The 26,961-nt window shown below is 35.4% G+C and overlaps 1 protein-coding gene across 2 annotated transcripts in view; it reads right to left on the bottom strand.

The window, feature by feature from the left end:
- Positions 1 to 26,961, bottom strand: part of VPS13A (vacuolar protein sorting 13 homolog A) — a 102,351-nt gene that overhangs the window by 52,887 nt on the left and 22,503 nt on the right. For both annotated transcript variants that reach the window (XM_057365558.1, XM_057365559.1), the window contains exons 18-35: positions 25,911 to 26,112; positions 25,707 to 25,821; positions 22,869 to 23,005; positions 19,091 to 19,223; positions 18,155 to 18,272; positions 14,373 to 14,511; positions 10,179 to 10,263; positions 8,303 to 8,475; positions 6,681 to 6,837; positions 6,185 to 6,264; positions 5,889 to 5,948; positions 5,653 to 5,809; positions 5,102 to 5,218; positions 4,916 to 5,019; positions 4,320 to 4,487; positions 3,389 to 3,696; positions 2,519 to 2,666; positions 1,479 to 1,617 (exon numbers count right to left, since the gene is read on the bottom strand). In XM_057365558.1, the coding sequence (XP_057221541.1) occupies positions 1,479 to 1,617; positions 2,519 to 2,666; positions 3,389 to 3,696; positions 4,320 to 4,487; positions 4,916 to 5,019; positions 5,102 to 5,218; positions 5,653 to 5,809; positions 5,889 to 5,948; positions 6,185 to 6,264; positions 6,681 to 6,837; positions 8,303 to 8,475; positions 10,179 to 10,263; positions 14,373 to 14,511; positions 18,155 to 18,272; positions 19,091 to 19,223; positions 22,869 to 23,005; positions 25,707 to 25,821; positions 25,911 to 26,112 (2,540 nt within the window). The remainder of the gene's footprint in view (positions 1 to 1,478; positions 1,618 to 2,518; positions 2,667 to 3,388; positions 3,697 to 4,319; positions 4,488 to 4,915; positions 5,020 to 5,101; positions 5,219 to 5,652; positions 5,810 to 5,888; positions 5,949 to 6,184; positions 6,265 to 6,680; positions 6,838 to 8,302; positions 8,476 to 10,178; positions 10,264 to 14,372; positions 14,512 to 18,154; positions 18,273 to 19,090; positions 19,224 to 22,868; positions 23,006 to 25,706; positions 25,822 to 25,910; positions 26,113 to 26,961) is intronic.

Here is a 26,961-nt window from a genome sequence, read left to right as displayed (position 1 = left end):
TAGGGGTGCCACTGTTGTAGGTGCTTGCTACAGGCCACCTGAGCAGGAGGAGGAATTGGATGAGGCCTTCAACAGGCAGCCTGAAGCAGCCTCAGAGTCACAGGTGCCGGTTCTTGTGGGGGGATTTAACTACCCTGGTATCTGCAGAACCAGCACAAACAGCCCAGGAGGTTCCTGAAAAGCACTGATCRCAGCTTCCTGTAATGGAGAGTGGAGGGTCCCACATGGATTGTTCTGGTGTCTGACCTCACACTAACAAACTGGGAAGGCTTTGTTGGGAATGTGAAGGTTGGAGGAAGCCTTGGCTGGAGTGACCACAAGATTGTGGAGTTCAGTAGAGTGGGAGGAGTGAACAGTGCAGCAGGTAAGATTGTAAGTGTAGACTTCAAGAGAGCTAACTTTAGTCATTTTAGGGAATTTTCTTGGAAGAATCCCACAGGAACAGGCCCTGCAAGGAAGAGCCGTTGAAAATAAAGGATCACTTTCTCCAGGCTCAAGAACTGGCATCCCAATGCATGCCAGTGAGCAAGAAATCAGCCAAAGGGGACAAGAGACCTCCATGGATAAATAAAGAGATCCTGTCACTACTCACAAATAGGAAATGTAAGGAGGGTGAGGTTACTTGGAATGCATATAGAGAGGTTGTCAGAGGGTAAGCAGAAACGAGACAATGAAGCTGTCCAGAAGAAAGCRTCTGAGGGTGCAGGTTAATAGTGGATGAATACAAGCCAGCATGTGCCCAGGTGGCCAAGAAGGCCCATGTCATTCTTGCTTGTATTAAAAACAGTGTGGCCAACAAGACCAGAACAGGGATTGTCCCCAGAGTACTCACAGACAGTACTCAAAGTGAAGTTGCACCTCAAAGCCTGTTTCCAGTTCTGAGCCCCTCACAAAACAAAGACACTGAGGTACTGAATAATATCCTGAAGAGAAGGGCAATGGAGCTGGTAAATGGTCTCACAGCTCCAGATCACCATGCTGGTGAATGGAAAGCCAAGTTATATGAAGAGTGACTGAGGGAGCTGGCGCTGTTCAGGCAGCAAAAAGCAAGCTCAAAGGGACGCTACTGTTCTCTACAACTACTTGAAAGGAGGTTGCAGCAAGATGGGGGCCTGGTCTCTTTTCACAGGCAGCCAGAGAGTGACAGGACAAGACGACACAGCCTCAAGCTGACACAGGGTAATCAGACTGCACATCAGGAAGAATTTCTGCTCAGGGAGGTGGTAAGGTCATCACCCCCAGAAGTGCTTAAGGAAACCTGGATGTGGCATTTAATGCTATGGTTCATTTGACATAGTGGTGTTTAGTCAAAGCTTGCATGTGATGATCTTGGAGATCTTCTCCAACCTTAATGACTCTGTGATTCTATGATATTGGAATACACAAATGAATCTGACATCCTTTTATAAATGCAATTCCACCAGAAGTAATATATTTTATCTAAAAATGCTAGATGATGTTATCTTAGAAAATATTACCTGCAGACTGATGTGAAGTACTAGAATGACTAGCTGAYTCTTTCAACTCTGGCAAAGCCGCCGATGCATCAGAGCTTTCACCTGCATTTTCATTTAGCGTCCTCAGTATAGTGGTAATATCTTCCTGACTGAGAATTAGCTTTAACAAAGATTGGAATGAAAATCAGAATATCTCTGTTCACATAACTTTTGGTAAATAAAATCAAATCTTACAAATAAACAGATAAATCAATTAATCTCATCTGAGTTTCTGTTTAGGACACTAAACAGTTTTCTCAAATTCACACAACACTTTACAGTAATTTCTAGAAATCAGAAGTCAGTCACATTTTGTTTCATTCACAAAGTTTCCCTACCAAGTTACAATTTAGAAAGTGAAATGTTAGAACATCCATACAGTTTGACTTACAGTCAACCAAAACTATTATTGGCATTTACTCACAAAGCACTTTGCAGTAATAGTTAGTTTACAGTAAAAGTTACGAGTTTTATTTCCAAATCTGGCAGATTGGTTTCCCTCATACACCTCACAGCCTTTCTAGATTTAAATTATGTTATGTTTAAATTTTAATTCATGTTAGATTTATTTTTTATATTAAATTTAAATCACCCTAGGAGGAATCCCATCCAGCCTAATAGAGTTTTGAGTGTGTATGTGACACAGTAGATCACTATTCAGGCTTGCTATGGGTACAAATTCAGCACTACTATTGAACAAAGCAATAAACCCAACTTTTCAAATCCTTCATTGAAAGACATTGACAGGTAAAAGAAGGCTATGACAGCAAAATCATTTTAAACTAGCAACAGTAATTCACAGTACAAAGTCTGTCAGGAGTACCACAGATGAAATATGGAGCTTAATTTAAACAGAAACCTATTCACTTCCATTTCCCCTGTGAAACAATGAAATCCACTCTATCTCTCTGAATTTAAATCAAACAATACCCTAACTACTGAGCTTGGACTTTATTTATAGAGAAAAATAAATCTATTTTCCAGAAGTATTTTAATAGTTGCTTTCAGAAACAAGCGCTTACATTCATAGGCTTGAGTCGGCCAGATATTTCAATATCAGGAACTTCATTATACCACGCAGCAGCTAAATTTCGTTCAACAGCTAGTTCCAGATTGACTGGCTGCAGCAGCTGTACTTCACTTTGCAAAGAATCTTGCTCATAGTAAGATCTGTGAAAAGAAACAAAACACTCCCAGCTTAATATCATTCATTTACACATTCTAACGAATGCATTTCTGTCTTCTCCTCGTCTTTATCAATAATGCTATAAAAATGCCTTTATATTTCTCCAAGTAACTCTAGTTAAAGCCTTACTCCACCAACTAGACATCTCTGCTTGGCAGGGAGGAGGTATCAAGCACATACTAAGCATTCAACACACAAACTCTTGTAAGTCAGGATCTCTTACCTCCTCTCTGATGGAGAGCAATTCCTTCTTTCTTCAGTACTCTTCAACTGGGTTTGAAAATCCCCTTCCCTTCCCTCTCACCTCACAAATACCCTGCACCAAGGACCATTTTCAAACAGTTCTTTATGGCTACCTGACTCAGTATCTTTCCTGTTATGCATAGCTTGAAAATCCCATCAAATTAATCTAATACAAATAGGTATAAACTGTCTGAAAGTAATGAGTAATGCATAAGTCTATAGTACTATACAATTTTCCCAAAACAAACATTTGCTTCTATTTAAAGATGTGTAGACAGCTCTTTTTCCTAAACCATATATTTTCATTACTTTAAAAAATATTAGTTTGCTGTTACATTCCAAGATAATAGTGTATCTGTCAGTCACCAACCATAAACTAATTATTTAACAACTCCTCAAAGCTCTCTAACAGAATAATCCCAAAAGGATTTAATGAGTTTTAAGAATATTGACACTACATTACCTGTATAACTTTAGTTCACTCAATTTCACCGTCATAGAGTCAATAACAGGTGGAAGATTATATCGTGTCTTTGTTTTAGCAATAAAGAATTGGTTCTTCACGGTGATTAGACCAAAGTCAGCCACCAGGACATTTGCAGACTTTGCAGATTGTGGAACTATCACAACAGGTGCTTTGATATTGATATCTAGGGCCAAACGGGAACTACGCTCTGCTAACCCTTTTACACCTGTAGCTGCTTTCTCTGCTGCTTGAACAGTTGCCTCAGTAAAAGCTTCTTTGGCWGCTTGAAAGTTATTTACAAAAGCCTAGGAAAAGAATACACATCTCAGGAATCAATTATGAAGCACGACACTACTTCAAAAACATTATGAATCACTGTAACTCAAAAAACCATCTTAAGAAGTTATTTTTGCTATATATATTTTCCAAATTCTTTAAGAGGATAATCTTCCCTCAAATATGACAAATTATGCATATATATAAATAAACTTCCATAAGAAATATTTGCAAAATTAGACAGTAAGAGCAATGACCTCGTAATATGACTTGTAGGAATTATATTTTATTTAATCATATGAGCAGCAAAAGATTGATTTACTTAGCAGAACTTATGGAAAGGGCTATTTCCATAATTAATTTTCAYGGTTTCTTACTGACATTTCAGTGTTACAAATAATGAATAGTATGTATATTTAACAGCTGCCACAAATCATCTAAGAAAAACATTACCATAATTAATAGCAAATCTTGTTACTTACTTATTTACTCCACAGTAAAAAACATGTAGAAGAAAAGTAGCCCAACCATCAATCTCAGTAAATCTTTTACAAYATAAGAGTACCACTACATAAGGAATGCTTTTATCCCTTTCTTGCTCTGATAACTTTACCTGGATGCTAACAAACAGTACCTAGAAAATTTAACTTACCAAAATAGATGAAACAAACTTGTTGACAAAAACYACTTGAATACACCCAACAATTAGGTAAATACGATTGTCAACAACATCCATATTTGTATATGCAATGCCATCTGTAGCATTCACATATGATACCATTCTGAAGTTGAATACTTCTTTTCCTGTGATGTAAAGAGCCTTAAGAAGAAAAAAAATAGTATTRCTACTGTAAAAACTTACACACTGGAGAAATTTCACTCCAAAACAAAATGCAGTACCTCACACCACTAAGACATTTTTACTTCAAATATCTCAACAATATATGAAAAAAAAAAATTAAAATCCACTGAAACAGCTGAAAATATTTAGTTGAAATCTCAGCTTGAATAATTCATTTCATTAAAGTTAGCAGAGTAAGAGGCACAACAAGCAGCTGAATATCACAGTTGCACAAATTAATGTCAGCCTAGTAATTACTGGCTGTGAGAGTAAAATCAATCTGTCTACAGAGGATGGTACTCCCAATAAATACATAAAAGATGAGTGGAAAAAAATCACAGTAGAGTCTACAGAGCAAGTAATTTAGCACCCATTAAAAAAAAATCAATCCCTATGCATATGACTACCTTTTTATACAATGCTGTCTCATCAGAATCCACAACAATGATGTTCTTCAGTTTTGCAGTCACATCGGTTGCTGCTTTCTTCACGATCACTTGGCTGTCCAGACCTCAAAAAATGAGACATACAAAATCTGTACACTATTCCAGTTATAAAATTTCATGTCTTTGTGATTAAAGTTTTATTCCTACCTTCAATGTGAATTTCAGCTATTCTGTGTTTTTTCTCTCTGATAAAAATACGCAAACATGATAAATCTGCACAGATAACGAAGTCAATAACATCTTCATACTTAGATTTTTTTGATGCTATGGAGAATAAAAAATAACAAAAGTTACCATTCTTCAACAAGAACATGTAATATTTTGGTATCCCTTTGAACCACACAGCAAGCAGGAGGTTGATTCTCCCCAAGTACAAGGTAATAATGTAAGGCCATCAGGCGCCTTAATTCATACGAGGAAAAAAGACAAAAAAAACCCCTGAAAACCATTTATGGGTTTTCTATTTACATTGCTCAGAGCCTCCAATACATAGCAAAGGTAAGCTTTGACCTAAATGTGAGAAAACTGCACGTGGCTAAGGATTTAACCCTATAAGCAAATATAACCCTAAGCAAAACTTCTCATATCAAGAAGTTGATATCGTATCTCATTCATTATTGACAGGTGTATAAAAATAGAAAATACGTTTGTTTTCTTCCTTAAGAATGAAAAGAGGAGAAAATAACACACAAACTTACTTAATTTCTTAAGAACATCTTTCTTCTCCTCTGCTTTTTCATGGACTGGTTCTTCTGCAACTTTAATTCCTTCTTTGGGTAGAAGATTAGTCAGATAGTTCATAGCATTCAGCAGAGCTTCAGTATGCAAATGAACATCTAGAGATGAAAAGTTCACCTAAAAGAAAAATTTTTGTTTAGCCAATATGCCTCCCTTCCCACAATGAAAAATTTATGTTAAAAAAAAGGAATCATACCTTTATTTTCTGCAGAACGTTCTGATAGACAGTTTTCACTTCTGGTCCTTTAATATCAGTCTATTTCACCAAAAGTGCACATAAACAAATAAATCAGAAGTTTGCAAATTCCATTAGAGAAAACTTATTTTCAAAAGCACTACAWCTCAAGTTTAATTGGAGCAACCTTKGCACATGACTCTCAAGATGTTAAAAACATCAGTAAGTATGGGAAAAAAACTTCAGCATCTGCTGCATGTTAATATGCTGTTTATGACAGGATTACAATTCAAAAGCAAAGTCTACTCTTTTCTAACCTTTATATACTCCAGAGTGAGAAGATCATCTTCTACATTATCCAATGTAGTAATTATGTAAACTGGCTTGTCATTATCATCTAAAAAAAAATCCACAAACATAATAATAATAACAATATMTAATAATWATAACAAATAATAACAAACATAATAATAACAAACATAAAATACAGAAATTTACCTTTTTTAAAGAAAAAACAAATTAAATTTTCTTAATCTATAAATTGCAAACTAGGCTACTAGCTGTCATTACTATTCAATCACAAAACTGCTTTTGTAGATATAAAATAATTAGATGTCTCTCTACAATCATCAGCACCAGAACATGTTTACCAAAGCACTARCAAAAGGATGAGGTCCTGATTTACTTCCCCTCAGCCCTGAATTTAACTGAGGAGGCAAGCTTTCCTTATTTGACAAAAGCTCTACRGACGTTTTTTAACACAAATACTCAGTATTAGTTGTGAATAATTTTTAATAGATTACAAATACTTACCCATGTACTCTGGACACAGAAGACCAATTTCATGAAGGAAAGCACTTGCAGTCATGTCAAATTTTCTTACTTTATATTCAGTGCCTAAGCCCAAAATATCAAGCTGCAGCACAGGCATCTCAGTATTACCAGCAAGACGGCATAATTTAATTAAGACCTAAAAAAAGCCCAAACAAAACACACACTCAAAAGCAGTGACGGATTATCTTCTTAGTCTTCATAGAAGATATATTTGCTTACATTTTATTGGTTAATGTCTATTTGTGTATTGATCATTTAATTTTATGCAGCAAACGCCTTGGAAAAAATGAACAATTCAACAAGCAGTACTGGTCACTGTTCTTGAAACAAAAACTTTAAACATGCATGTATGTAATACCAAAGTAACTATTACATAAACTGAATTATTTTTAAAAACAATTCTGTACAGCACTCAGCAATGTTCAACACAGTCAAAACTAGATTTTCAGTCAGCATAAAATGTTTATTACTTTCACTGGAATTTCTCTGAACTCTACTGCTAAGAATTAGATTCCCAAGATGAATGTCAGGCAAGAGGATTTACCAGCTTTTCACCCATGCATGACAATACTGTTGTTAAATAAATACCTAGCTGAGCTGTTGAATCTGACTTTGACAATCTAACAAATGTATGTATTCTTCCTTTCAATGTAATGCTGTCTATAAAAAAGGAAAATCAAAACCGAATTCACTAAGTAATTTTAAACTTTGAGTAACACACAGGTCATTTCTAACAGAGTCCATATTTTTTTAAGGATTGTAAGTTAGTTGCCATTAGAAAATAACATAAAACACAGCATCTTCCTTTAGACTGTGGATCTTAAACAAGGTCTTGACATCACACAAAGAGTAAATTTCAGTTTTCTTTGTAGCAAAGGTGTAGTATATAGTATGTTGCAAGCGAACTATGATATATTGAAGACATTCTGTAAGCCCTACCCTAAAACAGAATTTGTAAAGTTAACTGAATGTGTATGATTTATTTTTAAAATAAATGTGAAGTAAAATACACTGAGTAGCAGGAATAACACTGTCATAGCCATGATGGTCCAGTGACAAAGATAATAAAAGTGTTAAGAGGCCACCTCTTTCACCAGAGCAACTGATACAGCTAGAAAGTGTTCTTGCACTTGGATAAAATACTCTCCTTCTTTCTCCTCAAGTCTAAAACAGCAAGTACACAGAAAAGTCTACATAATGAAGATGTTACAGATTTTTGTGTGTGAACAACAGGCTCTGGGAAAAACTAGAGCAGAAAAATACGGTGCTTGTTACAAGATAAAACATTAATGAAGTTTTCCCACTGAACATAGCAGTATCTGTAAAAAAAATGCCACAATCACATATTTAGCTAAAACATAATGTGATATCTGAGAGATCGGTAAAGAAAATTCAGTGACAAAGTGAATTGCAAAATGAAGTGGATAAATCAAAGCATTTCAGTGACGACAAGGAAGTAACTATGACTTGGAAAAAAACTGAATAATARTTCCAGAAAAAAATGGGGAACRAGTATTTCTGCAGGTGGATTTATAASCACAATAARCATGGAAAAATCACAGTTCTGATGTGCTTCAGGGAAATTTAAAAAGTAATTTTACCTCAGCTACTTCAAACCTTAGCTGGAATTCTGTTATATTTTTCAAAGAGTCTTGTTTGCGTAGGGTTTTTCGCCTTGTACTGCTAACACGCTTGAGGGAATCAGATGAGGCTTCAAAAAATGGTACATCTTCCTCAGGACTGCTTAGTGCATCATAAAATTCTTCTTCTGATTCTAAGGATTAATTCACAACATTACATATGCAGTTTACACAGCCAATATTTTACAGTACTATGACCTAGAGTTTTTATGTCTACATCTATAAAAACTTAAATGTACAAGTACCTATCTGATAACTAACAACAAATAAAATCTATTTCCATAACCATATCCACTCCTGCTTCCACCACCTTACACCTGCCTCCATCATGCCATCATAAACTTCAGTACACATTAGCAATTTCTTTGTCAGCATTCTCCCACTACCAGCTTTGCAAAAGACAGCACAAACGGTGCTCTGTCTTGTCTTTGGTGTAACAGCGTAACTCATCTGCTGGTCAGACAGCTCCTGATGGTAGAGGAGCCTTTGCCTCRATATCAGTCACTCTACTTGGGATTTCTGCTGGCTGTAGATCTCCTATTTCAGAGAGACTTCTAAGAATTACAAAGCTTTTAATCTAAACTTTTTACACAATTGCAGAAATACAACCAAAGATAAACAGATTGCATTGTCTTGTAAAGTAAAACTTTAAATTAAAACCATAAACACTAAAGTATAAGGTAATTGTGGAAGAAGTATCCTTCTTCCRGAAAAACTCAACAAATTACATGAAGTATTTTCTAAAGCTTAAAAGTGGCTCTGAGTTTTTGGAGGGTGAAGATAGAGGATCAATATACATATGTTTCTTAAAAGGACTGCATGGCTACACATATAATATAGATTAAAAATCAAACTTGATTCAAATCTAAATCTAGTTATTATATTCTCAAATTATTTGTTGCCAGCATGCATTCTTATTTCACCCTAATTTTTAAGAACTGAAAGACATTTCCACTCTACCTTTGGACACTTAAAGGAAATGATAATAAAATAGATGAAGATGCACCGATACTTATTTCTATACATATCACATACACGCTGAATTTAAAGCTGTAAGGTAGATATAAAAATTAATTTTGCTGATTATTTTGCTAGTGTTAGCAAACCATATATATCATTAACTTGAGAAAGGAGCAGTAATTCGGTTCTCTGTTTCTCCAGTGTTGTTTTGGTATCGCAAACGTGATTGACACTGAAATAACACTGATATATTTGATTATTTTTCTAACGTGACTACTAGACAAAATGTTAGGATCTAGCTAAGCTGTTTGAACAGCAAGGCAGTATCGAACACAACTGGTTCTTCCACAGCCMATCTTCTGTTTTATCCAGCAGAAGTTAAAATGCTTTTTATAAAAATCCTGTCATTTCTAACAGTCATCATTTCMTTATTTTGTAAATAATGAATTTTAAACATTATTTGTTTAAATAAATCCACCTAAATAGAAGAGAATTTTTAACCATAGAAAATGATTAAAAACATAATCAGAGGACTAAGTACACACTAAAGCTAAGAATGCCCTGAATTAGATGCCCTGAATAGAGATTTGCAGTAACACATGCCCAGAAAAAAATGAATCTACCACACCACACTAAATTGTATTGTTACACCAGCAGGAAGCAGACATCAAAAACAAGCATAGCAATTTTATTGCTTTGAGAAAATACTCAGGTATTTGGACAGTATCAATTATAGTAGGCTAAACAGAATTCAAAAACTTGAAATAAAGTCCCATATCCTCACTTAACAGCAARAGTAGTAAATTAATTCAAAGCACTCAAAAACTTCTTGACTTGACCTGCTTCTTAAGCAAGACTTTAAAATAGATTATATTACCTGACTCAGCAAATGAATGAAGATCCAAAACAGGATACATACTTGGAGACAAATGTGTTGATGACAGCACAGGGGACAGTGCAGCCTGAAACAGGAGATATCATAAAATTTTTTGCTTGTATTTATTGGTCCTGCTATTCAATGCATGTATGCTGCATCAGATTTTTACAACTTACAGAGACTTAGCTTCAGTCAAATCAATACAGTTAAACTTACATTACTAAAATTTTAAGCACAGGGAGAAATGAGGCCTAAAATATGCAGAAGCATAAGCTATTGCACTTTAATCTAGSTAGAGAGAACACACTAGGAAACACATTGAGGAGTTTCAAACATGTTTCATAGACCAAAWGATGGTCAGAAATGGCATATTAGATGAAAAATCATAAAAGCTAAAACCTAGTCCCCAAAGGACTACAATACAACAGCTTYAGAGAAAATAAAGATCAACAGTTTTTTACAAAAATAACACAAGTGCCAGGTGGGGAAAAAAGAAAACAAGAGCTAAACAAAATATTAGAGATGCAGAATTGCTCTGTATTTTATAGAAACATAGAAACATTTAGGCATTTAGGTTAGAAAAGACCCTTCAGATCTCCAAGTCCAAATGTAAACCTAGCACTACCAGGGACATGGTTTAGAGATGAAGTTAAAAGACACATCTACAAGTCTTTTGATAGCTCCTGGAATGGTGACTCATCCACTGGGCAGCCTGCTCCAATGTTTGACAATCCTTTAGGTGAAAAATAGTTTCCTATTATCCAATCSAAACCACTTCTGGAGATATCTGAGGCCATTTACTCCTGTCCTGTCACCTTTTATTTAGGAGAAGACCAACACCTCAGTCTTTTTTTGGAGTGAGGAACCCAAAACTGAGTACAGGATTCAAGGTGCAGCCCCACCAGTGCCAAGGAGAGAGGGACAATCAGTGTCCTGATCCTACTGCTGATGCATGCTATTGCTGATACAGGTCAGGCTGCCATCAGCCTTCTTGGCCACCTGGGCACTGACGRCTCATGTTCCGCTGCCTGTGAAAGAGCACCCCCAGTTCCTTTTCTGCTTTCYAGCCACTCTGACCYGCCTGTAGCACTGCTTGAGGTTGTGGTGACCCAAGTGTGGGACACAGCACTTTGCCTTACTGAACTTCACTGCTTCACACATCTGGGGGAAAAAAACTAGTAAAATACTGAGAGGAGACCTCATAGCAGTCTTCATCTTTCTCACGAGGGGAAGAAGAGAGGCAGACACTGATCTCTTCTCTCTGGTAAACAGTGACAGGACTCAAGGGAAGAGCGTAAAGAGGTGTCAGGGAGTTTYAGGTTCTATATTGGGAAAAGGTCCCTTCCCAGGAATAAAATCAGGCACAGGAACAGGCTCCCCAGGGCAGTGGTCTTAGCCACAGCTTGCTCAAGAAGCATTTGGATAACGCTCTCAGATACATGGTGTAACTCCTGGGRATGGTCCTGCACAGGGCCAGGAGCTGGTCTTTGATGATCCTTTCCAGGTCAGTATACTCTGTGATTCTAGGACTCTTCAATTGTGAAATGCAGTTATGCACAAGCCAGAGTAGKAACTTAAATTATGTCAAATGCCACTAGAGTGCACCACAAAACAGGAATCCTCTAGTCCATATGGCTTGACCTATCATAGAATTAAATTCTCTTAGTAAAGGTATCAAAATGGTTTATTTACCATSAAGTCTTAGAAAGCAGTCTCAGCAATCTGGGTTTGTAAAGAATTCTCATCTGCAAGTTCCATATGCACATGTATTATACATGTGCTTGCACAGAGTACTAAAATAAGATGAGAACCATGCATTGTGTGCCCTTTCTCATTCAGTGACTTTCACTCTGGACTGCATAGCTGACAGCAGTTCCTTCCCTGCACCACCTCACCTTCTCTCCCTTGTTACTGCACCTTTAAAAGCTCAGCTCAGACAATAATTCACAGAATCACAATACCAAATCTATATATTACGGCAACAAGAACACTCATCTTTATACAGTTTCCAAGGYTATATCTTTCATTTCACTCTTAACATTTCAAGAGTCTCTCTTAGTCCCCAGTCCACGTAATCTGACTACTGAATATACTCATTTCTATGACCAATAAATAAAGTACTTAAGAGTCWTGTAACTGTGAAAGTGTCTCATCTGTAACACTTCCGCATTCTAAGAAAACGAGAAAAAATTGAGATTTTACTACATAGTCCCAAATCACAAAAAAGAGCCTTCCACACTGAAGTGGACTGTCTTCTTGAACTCAAAACACTGAGTGCAAAAATGTGGAAGGATCTGTTCCAAAAAGCCCTCTGTTTTCACAACTCAAGAACACTTCCATCACTAACYCAAAATTTAAAGAAGGAAATGGCATTCTGAAAAAGGATTTCACATCATTTTCAGTTCAGAAGTGATATGTTAAAAACAAAGTTCAGAACAATTTAAGCTGTGAGGATGAAAGCATGGGAGTATGCATGCCAGCAAACCAGAGAATCTACTCAAATTAACGAAACTTAATACCAGCAATTAAAGTTTGCCAGCTCTGAAGCAGATGGAAGCTTGAGCAGACAGGTTTAAGTGTAAGTTTTCATATGGATTCTACATATAATACAAGTATATTCATACTTGGTCCACAGTCTTTCCTCATTTTATCTAGTGTGTACCACAACTAATATACAGGACATACTAGCCACTTCAAGGTCACTTAAAATACTTTAGACTTACTAGTGGAATTCTATAATTAAATTCAAATATAGTCAGTGTTATAAAGCACAGGACATCATCTTATATGCACAGATTCTATTTATTTAAAAGTAAAGTCCCAGTATCTACCCTCAAAAGAAGTTAGTCTGTGAAGAGTTGCACAAAACAACAGACTAAGGCAGCTTTTGGCTTGGTATACTATTAATATTTGAAGAGTGAAAGAACAGGTCAGAATTAGCTAAAATTTTAATGGCACTACTAAAGAGATGGCAAGAACCACAAGTTGAAGTGAAACAGTCTTCATTCTATATATACTTTCAGTAGGTATGCATRCTTATTTGTTGCATTTACTGTTAGTAAATACTATGCTAATAAAACCCACAGAAAATACTAAACTACAAGGCAACAGCCTTCAAGAACAGGGCAGAATAATTTGTACAAAAATGGAAAGGTAATTATCAAATGATGTAAAAAACCCTCAAATACAAAGGTGACCACTAGTCCTTTAGAACCAAGTGCACGAGTTGTTTAGTAACAGGTTGTTAGAAATATTTTCAAATGAAAGAAAAATGGAGAGCCAAATTTTGTCTAACTTTTAAGATTTCACATATATTCCAATGATAGGATTGCTTTAAACATACATAAAACATAGCCAGATCACACAAATTAGAGTAATGTTAAAAACTAGCAACTGTGAGTTCACTTTCTTGTTTCATTAAAAATAGCCCATAAGGTGAAACATATTTTACAGGAATAACAACAAGAAAGGGGCAAACTTCTGTTCTGAAGAAGGTATATAACAGTGGCCCAAACCATTTTCACTAAGGAAAGGAGGTGGGGAAAGATCAAGAACCACTCTCCAAACGCCTAATAGTTATATGAACAAGGCAAAATTCCCACCTCTGAGTAACACTGTGTAATTGACTTGAAACAGGAAAAGAGTGAAGTCAGCTGAAAAAAATACCTGCCACTTTTACAAGGCAGGGATTTTTTTACAAAACAGGCAGTGAATGGTTTGTTTGATTTTTGAAACTCTTGTCTGACTAAGATCACATAAGACTTGAACTTTAAAAATTCCAGCATTTAAATGTTTTCTTTACTAAACAAAATAGCTGAACTCAAATTCTGCAGCATTATGATGTATGTGTAAATTTGAAGGTACAACTAAACTAACCTTCAACAAAATTAAGTATGTCAGACAACATTACTATGAACTATAAATTAATTCCCATAGTAGTAAAACTCTGAGGGGTTCTCTTCTAAATCCAAGCACTGGACAACTATTTCATAATTATTGGCTTAAGTTCACAATAAACTAACTAAATAGTAAGAAAAATTCCTATAGCTTTAGAGAAAGAACTAACTTTTTCAAGAGGCACTAAGCCCATACTTATTCTTCACATTCTTGTGCACCTCWCAAAACTACAATGTTAATATCAAGAAGATATTTTTTTCTGATAATTTTAAACAAAATCTCTTTYTAAAACCTTACCTCAGTCATTTTTGGAGGAGAACTGGTAGCAGGCGCACTTTCTGGCTTAGGAATGCTGTCAATTAGCTCCAAGATACTTTTCACCTTCTGGTCTGATATTTGGACAGAAAGTAAAGGCAACTGTCCAAACAGTTTGAATCTGTTTTTTTAAGAACCAAAATAAAAAAAAAAAAATCCACATTAAAACAATCAATCTTAAAATTATTTAATTCAAACTTCACATTAATTTTCTTCTAAAAAACACAAGTCTTCCTGGTCAGAAAATTACTCATCTAACCACTGCACATAATGTGTATATGTACATACATGTATATGTAAAAACCCTTCTGTTGCACACAGAAAAGTTACCTGATCAGCAGATACCTACTTATTAAGAYAATTTGTATCTCCATTTGCTATGAAGTCTTACAGACCAGGAGTACAAATATTACTAATGAYTTCTTCTGATTAGACTACATGAGGCACATTTTCCTTACAAACAGAAATTGCTCCCTCTTGTTCATTTTTTAAATTTAATTACTTGCAATAAATTGCATAACTGAGCTTTTACACAGTGTTTTACAGAAGAGAAGGTGGAGGCTTTTTTTGCATAGAAATGTTCAGAGCTCAAAACAACAAAAAACACAAAAACTACTGTGCTCCAACAAAAAAGTATACAAAATACCTCCTACAAGTAATGTATATTTAAACTGCTTCTATTAGTAGTCTAGATATTTAAAAAATAAATAAATGGTATAGTGATATAGGATTTAAAGAATAAAATAACAATCTTTAAAAATGAAACCAGTAAAAGATATTTTAAGCATATTTGAATAGACTTTGGCCTAAAAGAAAGAATCACTTCAAACATACCCACTGAGTTTTTAAAGACCTAAAACCCATCTCAGTTTCTCATACAAGTGAGTGCAACAGAAGTAAGCAGAAAATTGGTTCAAAGAACATTATTATGCATTTATTACAACTTTTAATTATAACAGATAAAGAGGTTTGTTCAACAGGTAATTGTCTCCAACAGGTAGCACCAGATGCTTAATGCATAATGTGTAGAGAACAAGACAAGCTACTTCCTTCCATTTTTGATGTACTTAACTCACAGCTCAATCTTCAAAGGGACRTAAAATATGAGACTGAAGAAGATGTGGGACAAAAAAGCTCCATATTTTCAATCAATCTCAGCTAACTTTGATATGATGAGAGTATCTGAGAAAACAGCTTCTGAGACTTGACACAAGGGCAAAATCGTGCATGTCAAACTGTGACAGAAACTAGTTCCCTTCAGTTTATTAATTTCTTCACATCCTTAAATTCTTACAGGATTAATTCACAACTACTATTCTTATTCTTAATTCCAGTTCTATCAGAGAGAGATTTAGACTCCTTTTTTTTTTTTTTTCTTCTTTTTGTTATTTTACTATTATGGAAAGGGTAAAGGTAGACATGTAGCTACCAGGTTTGAAGGGACCTCTCTGTCTACTGTGCTCCAACAACTGAGGACATAAAGCAATTCTCAGTCCCATTGCACTTAAATTTCTCTACAGAAAATTGTGTACACTGTTTAAACATTTTCGATGAGTGYTTGTACAACAAACAGCCCATACAGTTGGAAGGAAGGCATTTAGCAGATGCAAAGCAGACAACTGCAAATAATCTGGACTCACTACACTTCTCAAAAGCTTTTGAACAAAAGCTTTTAAGGTTTGGAAAACATCCAGAAGGAGAATACAATTACTCCCCATCTGTAGAGACTGAGGCATGGAGAAGCTAAGTGCTCCACTTGATGAGGAAATCTGTGCAGAAATGTTCTTCAAGTTCAGTCTGGTTGTGTTTAGAGAGAAAGAAATGTTAAGAATGCCACCAACAAAGCTGCAAATCGGTACATTCCTTCAAATTGGAAATTTTATCATGTTCATAATGAACGGGATTATATAGAAGGATGCTCTTAATATTGCTATCTTAATACTCTCTCCATACACCTTGACAGACTCTCAGACACCTCCTCCAGAAAATGGGGGAACCATATGATGGGATAAAACAAACATTAAAAAAAAAATTAAACCTGACAGAGGCTATGAAACTACAGAATCATATTAGTGTTTCCAAATGTGAAGTGACAGAAACTGTAAGGAGCATCCTACTACTAGAAACGAAAGAAATGCAGATATGCATGTCCAACCAGAGTGAAAGTCCATTTTAAGGATTAGGAAACGTGAGTAGATGAAAACACAGATTAACAGTGAAAGACCTTTGACACAGTAGTCATTAATAAAATTACCCAAATTAGTATTCTCTTCAAGGCAGGAATATAAAAATGTGCCTTTCTAAAAAATAATTAGGACAAAGCCCAATAAAGTCATTACTGTTTTRACCAACAAAATGGCAAGGAATTCAAATTAATTTGATGGTCACTGAAGGATGTACAAATAATCAAAGAATCAAAAAATAGAGACACTCAATCACCAGCTTTTCAGATGACTCAATGTAAAACAGGGGCCTTCCAAACTAAGGAACTGATTCATAAACCTACTACATTAAACAACAATTCTGGTACTAGGTTTTGCTGTAGAACTAACACCTTTGCTCTCATTTTTCTTAACAGAACTATGCTGTTCCATGCAGACAGTTCCAAATATCAGTAAAAAGAAACTCTGGAAACATATAATACTGGGTTGATATGAGAGTCTACTTGTAAAAATTGAAATACAAAGGAATAGTTACACATATACTAAAAATACATTTCTAGATATTTGTAACTAATGTGAGCATAATACTGTATTCCACTACACTTACTAAAATTTAAAATTTAGGGGAATGCGGCTGACACCAAAGCTACAGTTCACTTTTATCATTTGTGGCCAATGTCACAGGGAGAAAATTTAAGGAAAAATTTCCTTGAATAAGCTTAGACATATGAACTGCCAAAGCACACCTGGTAGCCAAGACAGTTAGAAAGGCAATATTGCAGTACTGCAACAGGTGCTCTTAGCAAGCAAAGACATTCCTTAATTCAGGTTGCACCTGTATGACTTTAAGAGAARTCAATTACAAACCTACATCAATAATATGTAATTCTGTTACACGACCACAGAAATGAAATCTCACTTGCTAACATAAGAGATTCCTGTGAATTGCATTCCCTTTACTTGACCTTCCTCACCAGAGAAAAAGTAAGGAAAAAGAACATTAAGATGTTTTCTAAATACCAAAATTCAGAACCTGACCTCCCAATTTCCAGAAGGTGGCAGCATTACACCATGAAATCACTGACCATTATTAACTACTAATTATTTTCTTCTGATTGGTACAATTTCCATAACAGGATTTTACTAAATAAGCCTAAGTGCAAATTCAAGGCATTAAGAGCTGCTTCCCAGAGAAGTGATCCATGGTAGGTAAACTAACTAGAGCAATAAGCCAAGTCAAAAGAGAGGGAGTATGACAGCACATTACTTATCAAGGTATTTTTTCATGTTTAAAAAGAGACTCCAAGTTCAGATTTTTAGTTCCTCATTATTTTCAATGACAACTGAAATGTACCTATTAGTAAGACTGAATTAGAAGAGGCAGTAATATCTTTAATAAAAATCTCTAAATATATTAAACATACTACTGTAACATTCTATCGCCTTTTCTATATCTGAAATATATTTTCTATTTTTCTCAATAAATGCATTTTACTTCCAAGATTGACAATAGCCAATGAAAAAGAACATAATTATGACAAGATCCTTCCCCTCAAAAAAGTAATATACCATAAAATTTCAAAATTGGRAAAAAACACGTACTTCGGCATTCTTGCATCTGTAAGTACCATAGCTCTGCTAAATTCCAGTTTTACATCCAAGGGCTGCAAGATGCACTGAGATGAATTTTTTAGTTTCCGAGCTTCTTGCCAGTTCTCATCTAGAAGAGCAGAGAAAGCCTGCTTTAAACATTTAAAGAAATTGCTTCTCATCACACATCACAGAATTCAAGTACCTGATATTAGTATATAGTGCCAAAAATTCAAGTGACATGATCTCTTTTACAGCTCTACCATATATATATATTATACAAGATCTGAACTTCAGACATATAAGACTAATGAATAATTTCTCCCATTCTCTTCTACACAGCTACCCCATCYATGCTGCAGATTTCTAAGGACCCAATTCTTAACACACATGACACTGGGTGTTTAGGCTGTAARCTCTCCCCTGGAACCAAAGAATTAAGAGTTAAATGATTATAACTAACTCTATGTTGCTAGTTCCCAAAATACTAAAGTTTCCTTTGACCCCTTACTGAAGTAAATTTACTCAGATTCTTTAAGTAAATTGATTTTCATCCTTCCTTTACCSTCGCAAAATGACCAAACCTACAACTACCTGGGGATTCTGCTTTAAATTTGGAGGAAAGCAAGGACACTGAAGGAAAATACCATGAAAAAAAAATACAGTCTTACATTTATTATGCAACAAATCAAATGAGATGAATGCCTTCATGATGAGAAYGTCTTCAAACAAAAGGGATTTTATTATAAATTTTCTAAGACTGGAACTGAAGTTCTAAAGATATGTTTTGGAAATTCGTAACACGTTCATGGTACTGAATTTAGAACACTTACATTTGAAGAAGTACATTCCAAAAGATTCTCCACTGCTTCAGCTACAAATATAAAAGGCACAACAACCAGACTATATTTAATCATATAAAGAAAGATTTCTTTTGTGAATTCTTACCATGCTTGCTGTACAGTAACTGCATACTGCTGAGCTGGATATCAAAACTGTCATAAGCTCTTGACATTATATCTTCAATAGTGCTTTGTCCTACTTTGAGTTCTGCTAAATCAGAACGACTTTTGCTAGTCATCTTAGAAGAGTCACAAAAAAAAAATAAAATAAATCAATTTCAAAAATATTCAAAGCACTAATTCTACAAATATTTGTTCCTACAACAAATTATTAAGCCCTCACTGTAAGTTTACAGAGTCTTACAATTCTCACAGCACAGCAAATAGCTATAACTCCTAGGCATCAAAACAAAAACCAGAGACTATTAACTATTTTCCTCAATGAAAGAAACAAAATAAAAAGTGAATTAAAATACACTATATACTCTGTACAGAATAAAATTTTTAGTAAGTGGCTTATACTCCAAACTATAAACTCAAGCCCTTTATAACCAGTAGAATAACTGTTCACAACTTTTATACATAAAATATTACTGCATTAATCAACTCAGACACACRAAATCTATTTCTGAATGCTGTTGATTCAGTTGTGACATATTAGTCAGAGAGGAAAAGATGATTTGGACTTTGCATCATCAATGTCTTTCCTCTAATATCCGTCAATATACCTTTGATTCAGCTTYTGGACAGWCATACTTCTTTGATATTTTACATTTGTTTGTGCCCTCTCTAACATTCATCTCTGATAAAATAGGATTGTCCTCATCCTTTTATGTCTAATAATTTTGGATTCATATTTGGCTTTGTCAAACCCAGGTAATATTCAAGAGAATTAACAGAGGTTTAAAAATTAGCATCCAAGACATGGCATTTATGTTTTAGTACTGCTGGACTATGAATACTTCTATGTTAAAAATAACTTGGATATTCAAAGTCAGAATGATAAAATTAATAACCCTATTTATACACATTGAGAAACAGTTTTAACTTTATATGCCATTTCTCCTCCTGGGGCTTGATCTTTTCCAGTATGCAACTGAGGAAAAAAGCATAGTCATTCAACAAATGACCTACATCTCACTTAAGCATATGTCACTCAAAGTGAATACAGAATTACTAATCATATCCTGAAAGGCAACTGAATTTTCTCTTATGCTACTTCTAATTTCTATTGAAGCAGAGGAACCAATCCAGAAGTCATATTCACTACAAAAATTACTCATCCATTTCCGGAAAAAGATCTCACAGGCGCATTGAAGTCTGATTTTGAAATGTATTCTTCTAGGCAGTTCTTCAAAGAGTAATCTTAGATGSGTGGAGAACAAGGTGGGCTATTAGATCTAGGACTAGATCCAGGAGGCTCTCTCAAGCACTACAAAGTGCCAACTCTACWAACTGCCTACAAATGACCAACATTCAGACGAGGTTATGAAATTATTTGCCACTGAAAAAACTTGAATTTACAACCAGATCACATAATTTTTAGTATCTACAGAGCAATATTCACTAATTCCACTTTCTGAAGCAGCGCAATACATTCTTTTTCAACACAACCTACTGCAAGGTCCTGCACTTTTAATTTTGTTAAGAGAGGCAGCCCCTGTTAACAAAGCATGGCACCACCATGACTGATGCAGCTGATCAGACAGAGCTCTGGTGGGAAGATGCTGCCACCCAGGTGCCAGGTTGCAGGATGTGACTGACTCTTATGCCAACATCAGACAGCATCAGTGAGCCCATCTGTGGCAGGTGAGCCCTGGTAGAGAAACTCCTCTGCTTTGTGCCATAGCTCAGGGAGGAGGTCAGCAGGTTCAGCTGATCAACAGCCATCTGAATACGAGCCAGCATGTGTCCAGGTGGCCAAAAAGGTCAATGGGATCCTGGCTTGTATCAGAAAGAGTGTGGCCAGCACAACTATGGAAAGAGAGGCTGGGAGAGGCACCACTTTGAATACTATGTTTCATTTGGGGCTCCTCACAGCAACAAAGACAACAAATGAGGTGCTTCCAATATTTCCAGAGAAGGACAACAGAGCTGGGGAGGGATCTGGAGAACAAGTCCTTTGAGGAGCAGCCAAGGGAGCTGGAGCTCTTTAGCCTGGGCCAAAGGAGACAGAGAGGGACCCTTACCACAAAGGAGACTGTAGCTCTTGAGGGTGTAGGTAGGGAGTTAGTCTCCTCCCCCAAGAGAACTGAACATGCAGAAACAGCCGCAAGTACCCCAGGTTGTTTAGACTGGATATAAGRAAAAATGTCTTCATTGAAAGAGCTGTCAAACACAGGAACAGGTTGTCCAGGGACATGGCTGAGYCATCATCCCTGGAGAAATTTAAAAGCCATGTAGACATGGCACATAGGGACATAGTTTAGTGGTGGACTTGGCAGAACTCAGTTAATGGCTGGACTCAAGGACCTTCAAGGTCTTTTCCAATCCAAGTGATTAAGTAGCTCTGTGRTCAATGCAGGCTGCTGACAATGGCACTGAGAGCTACACTATGGAGTAGGACCTGGGGGTGCTGGTGGATGAGAAGCTGGACATGACCTGGCAATGTGCACTTGCAGCCCATGAAGACAAACATATCCTGGGGTGCATCCAAACCTGGGGGAGCAAGTCCACAGAAGGGCCAGAAAAGTGGTCAGAGAGACACATTTCCTCGGAGAAAAAGGCTGAAATTTGATGTTGTTCAGCCTTGAAAAGGCTCTGGAGAGACTTCTCAGCAGCCTTTCAATACTCAAAAAGGGCCAAAAAGGAAGATGGGAGCACACTTTTTTTCAGGACCTGTTCTGACAAATCAAGGGGAAATGCTTCAAAACTAAGAGTAAATATAGACTAGATATACAGAATTTTCTTAGAGTGGGAGTGGCAAGACACTGGCATGAGTTGTCCAGAGAAGGAATGGATGTCCCATCCCATGGAACATTTAGGGTCAGGATGGACAGGTGGCGGAGGAGCCTAAACTAGTTGAAGATGTCTCTGCCCATTGCATGGAGGTTAGACTCAATGATCTTTAGAGATCTCTTCCAAGCCAAACCATTCTAAGATTCTAACTGAAACCACATGCTCAGACAGTCATTATTTATTTCTCAGTGGAAAAGAGAAAAATACTCTGTTTAGAAAGGTTTTAAATTTGAACAAATTCTTACAAAAAGGCAGACAGTAAAACAGATAGCAAGTGGCAATACCAATCTCACCCAGAGTATATGTAAAAAATAATTAAATAATCTGTACACACATAATATCATTTATCCTGAAGAACTCATGTTCAGCAATGAGTAAGAAGATTGCTAATCGTATGGAGAAAGTGTCTTCTGTGGTTTTATAATGATAAATTATAGGTTTACATACTTCAAGTAAGGAAAAAGCCAAAAATATTTATCTTAAACATACCTCTAATTTTATCCAAATTTTAAAAATTACCAGTATGTTTACTTTTCTCATTTTAAAGTAAACTCAGTAATTAAGAGGTAAGTAGTAATAATATGAAAAATAAGAATACCATTTAATCATGTAACAAAAAAGTTCACTATTTTATATTGTACAGAAATRTAATAAATTATTAAACATTTTCCATGTAACAGTCCAAAGCATAAACAGTAGTTTTATACTAGGGGAGGATTATTTTCTTTTGCATTGAAAGACTCCACTGAGAAGAGTTCAGTAATTTCTGTAGTGACTAGAAAGCAGTTCAAAATAAATACCTAATACATAAACTGCAAGAGGTGTTTTACTTAATCACTACCACAAAATGCAAGTTAAAAAACCAGAAAACATATAAAAGCTGAATTATCATTTTCAGTAAATTATYGTATTAGGTAGCTACATACTTTCAAATTACCAAGATCCAGAAGTAGTAAATTTGATGTATGATCATAGAATCCTTTCTCTGGAACAATGATGTATGAAGCCATGAGGTTAATTTTGAGGTCAAGCACTTTCTGGGTTTCAATAACATACATTAAGCCTGAAAAAAYAGTACAATTAGTAAATATAAACAAAAAAAGGTAATTCATACAGATCCTATAGGATTAAAAGAAAGCTATAGAAAGAAAATCAGGTCTAATTTTAAATAAACTCTGGGTGCTAGATAACTAAGGTATACCTGATCTTCACATTTTTTCTGAACCTATCATTATAGGCAGTGCTTAAAGAAGCACTGAGTAGAYAAAATGATGCTACTTGACAAGTATAGACAACAACATGACATATGCAAACCCAAAAAAGTTTCCCACCAAGCAGAGATGAAATGAAAAGAACTGGAATGTTAACTAAAACTTTGCAATTACCAAGCTCACTCACTGCTCTGTCAGATTCAGAAAGTTAACTGCTCTAGAGTTACCTATTGAGAGTATCCAACTACACTGGTCAAACTGCTTGTATTTGTTGATACTGAGATACAGAAGTTTACACTGATTYTGCTGTCAAGCATCTCCATCTTGAGATACCGAAGATATGCAAATACATAATCTTACAAAAACTATGTTTACAAATCATGCAATTAGTTGGGAAAAACAGTCAGTCGTAACATTTGAGATCAAATTCTGCTCTTTTTCTCAGCTGAAGAGTAATGAATAGTATTGCTTCAASTTAGCATTGAAAACTGCCTTACGATGCAGCCACAACCTATTAAAAATATACCATGTACAATAAGCTGATAATCACAGAAGCAGAGATAATGGATTATGAAGATGACAACGCAACATTCAGTACATCCACTGGTAAGAAAATAATTARAACTGTTACATTATCAAAGTTGCTCTGACACAGGAGAGCTAGGCTAGTCAGTGAAGAACTGGATGGCGACCACACTTCAGGATTTGCAAGGCAAAACAAYATGAAATAATAAATAAGAGTAGGATTTTTTCAGTTTGAACAGCCTAGCTGAATGTGAGTCATGTAAAAAAGTCAAGTAAATATTTTCTTGTTTTCTTTATTTGGGAAGACAATACAGTCAAGTCCATAAACTGACTCTGGTAAACCAAACTTTTGTAATGTCTTTTAGTGATGAATATCRTAACAGCTCTGGTGTAGCATGTTCCTTTACTTTTGCAGTTCAGTTGCCCTRTATTTTCCAGCTATCTACTATTGCTTCCAAGAAAAGCGTTAAGAATTCCTGAGGACTGCAGCTCTGAACATATTAATTTCAAAAACATATTCCCATTTTTCTTATTCTACCTCTGAGATCAGCATCGTCCCCTGCAACAAAATATTCTGCAGATCAAATCTTCTGTCCGTGGCAATTCTCARAGACTCCAATAAGATTTCACAAGCAGTGTACCACATATTTTTCGATGTTCATTTTTCGACATTTGATTAGACAACAAATTTTTCATTTTTGACTGGAATAAGGTTTTACATTACTCTGGGCAACTTAGCTCTGGGCAACTTAGCATTCCCATGAGGGTATAAATATGAGAATTACTCTACAGTAATGATATGCTTAAACTGTAAAATACACAGAGCATAATTTTGTATTTCCACAAAAAAAATTGCTTAAGATTAACACCACCCTATTGAGTGCTAATGAGCAGAATATGAGCAGCACATTCATGTAAGCAAATTTAAAAATTCATCTCAGAAATGAACAATGAACTGCTGTATTGATATTGCTCAAGAAATTTCTGAAAGAAAAGATAAGCAAGGTGATCCACATAACTCCGGTTAATCTCATATTAGTCCTTAATTAAACAGTTCAGTCAAAGAAGAACTAATGTGAAAAAAATACTATTGATTCCCTCTCAATACCAGCCTGATAAAAGCAATCCATTAAATTTTACATTATGCTTGAGTTTTCTTTAAATTCCTTATCACTTGAGTATTCAGATTTTTTTGTATTTACAATTTAATGAGTAATAGGCTATAAAATTAAAAGAGGTTTAAGAAAACATTTGTTGTTAGTTTTCCTCCTTTTATACATATTTTATGAAATCTCCCCTCAGCATCCACTCCCATTCACAGAGACAGGACACTGTGCTGGACACATCTCTGATTTATAAAGCCTCAGACATCCTTACTGGAACAAGTTAATTTCACAGACCTCAGTGTGAGTCTTCACAGTATTCAACATTTGCATTCATCTTAAAATGTAAGATCTCCAGAGATAAACAGGATGAAATGAAAACTAGTGAAATTACTGTAAAGATGAGCAGCTGGGAGGCAGAYAAATACAGTTTATGTAACTTGAACTGAGTCAATCCAAATCAAAATCAATATTCATAAGGGAATTCAGAAAACATAAAACACCTATAGAAAAGTGTAATGTCCTGAAAAACAAAAAATCTGAAAAGGATTTAGGCGTTAACCAAGATGAGTAATATCTCAGTATCAGTATTTAARGAGTAGTAAATAACCAAGGCCTTTTAGATACCAGATGAACAAAACAGAAGATGTAATGAAGTGTTTTAACTGTGTATGGAGAAAGACTATGGGTTTGGAGCATATTTTACAAAGGAGTAAAAATAGCTGAAGCTAAAAACGATACAGACATAAAATTATTCAATACCTACAATAAACACACTGCAATGAGATTGAATAATTCAACTTATTTAGGTGGTGTGTTAGAAAGCTATGACTAGGATGCATACATTTCCATAGGGAARAGTTTTCACACTCCTACAATCTAAAATTTGTCTGAGTGTGCCATCAGAAGAGCTTGCAGCACTTGCCTGTTGATGTTTTTTCACGGAATTCTTCAAGTTTCATCAGAGTTGCTGATGTCAATTGCTCTAAATGTACATCTTTTGGAGGTCTGAAGAAATCCACTATGCTGTTTACGGTCATCTGTTAAAATAAAGCAAAAATAAAACACAGTCAATATACTATTAAATAAGATTGTTCATTATTTATAGCTTATTCAAATATTTACGTACCGCATCATATACTATTTCCAATGGTTGTGATTCTATTCTAATCCTCTGATCTGCTTTCTCATCCAAAGGATTAGTCTCAAACATTATGCTTAAAAGTAAGGTACTCTCATCTGAATAGGCTGTTCGAGAAGACAGGAGACAGGGTGTACTCTTTTCTCGAGACACACCTGTGACTTCAAGTGAGGTAATTTTTGTTTCAAACCTGTAAAGAAATKTAAGCAGACTCTTCAGATGCAATATCCATCTGGCTAAGTGCAATYAAATGGCAAGAATATAAGAAATCAGATGGGGGAGAAAAACCCCACAAACCAGTAAAAGGCATCTCAACCCTACATTAAATAGAAATTGTTTATTSTAAGTATTTAATACATTCATCCATCTGTTAACTGTTTTCCATTTCATTATCTTTTGTGCCTATTGGCTGCCCCTCTCTAAATAAGAAAGGATGTCCAAGTTATTCCCTTCATACATTTTTCTTGAAGGCAGGTGTCAAGGAGGGTTGGAGATACAAATGGGAATTCTTTAGTATGACCTCAGGAATTGGATGGCATATTCTTAATGGGAAACAGACACACAGCAGAGAGTAAAGGCTTCTGATCCAGAGAAATAGAAGAAACAAAGGTAAACTGTCCCATTACTCCAAGAAATATTTTTTAGGTCTTGGACCTGACTTTTTTTTCCAATACACTGTCCAGCTAGGCAACAGCTTTCAGTCGAAGACCTTTTCCTCCCAACACTCAAAGGAAAATATTTTACTGGAAAAATGTAATAGTTTTTTTCCTTTTTCTTAGTATGATAGCATTGTCAAGGCCATTTAGACGCACACAAATACTGAATGAAAAGCCAGAAGTAAAACTTTAAAAAAATTATGTATAAAAATAAACAAGATCAACAKTGTCTTAGTATCATACATAGATCATAATTATATGTCTCAAAGTGGAGGGGACAAGGTTTAAAACAGGTARATTATTTTCTCCCAGATTTTTAAGTCATTACATTTGAAATGAAATTAAAATATTTCAGTAGGTACTCTTCATGATCTACTGTGAGA

Source organism: Malurus melanocephalus, unplaced genomic scaffold (assembly GCF_030028575.1).
Source record: "Malurus melanocephalus ecotype Western Australia unplaced genomic scaffold, MMel_1.1 scaffold_54, whole genome shotgun sequence".
Lineage (NCBI taxonomy): Eukaryota > Metazoa > Chordata > Aves > Passeriformes > Maluridae > Malurus > Malurus melanocephalus.
Note: the sequence above shows the minus strand (reverse complement) of the source record. Positions and strands in the feature narration are given on the sequence as shown.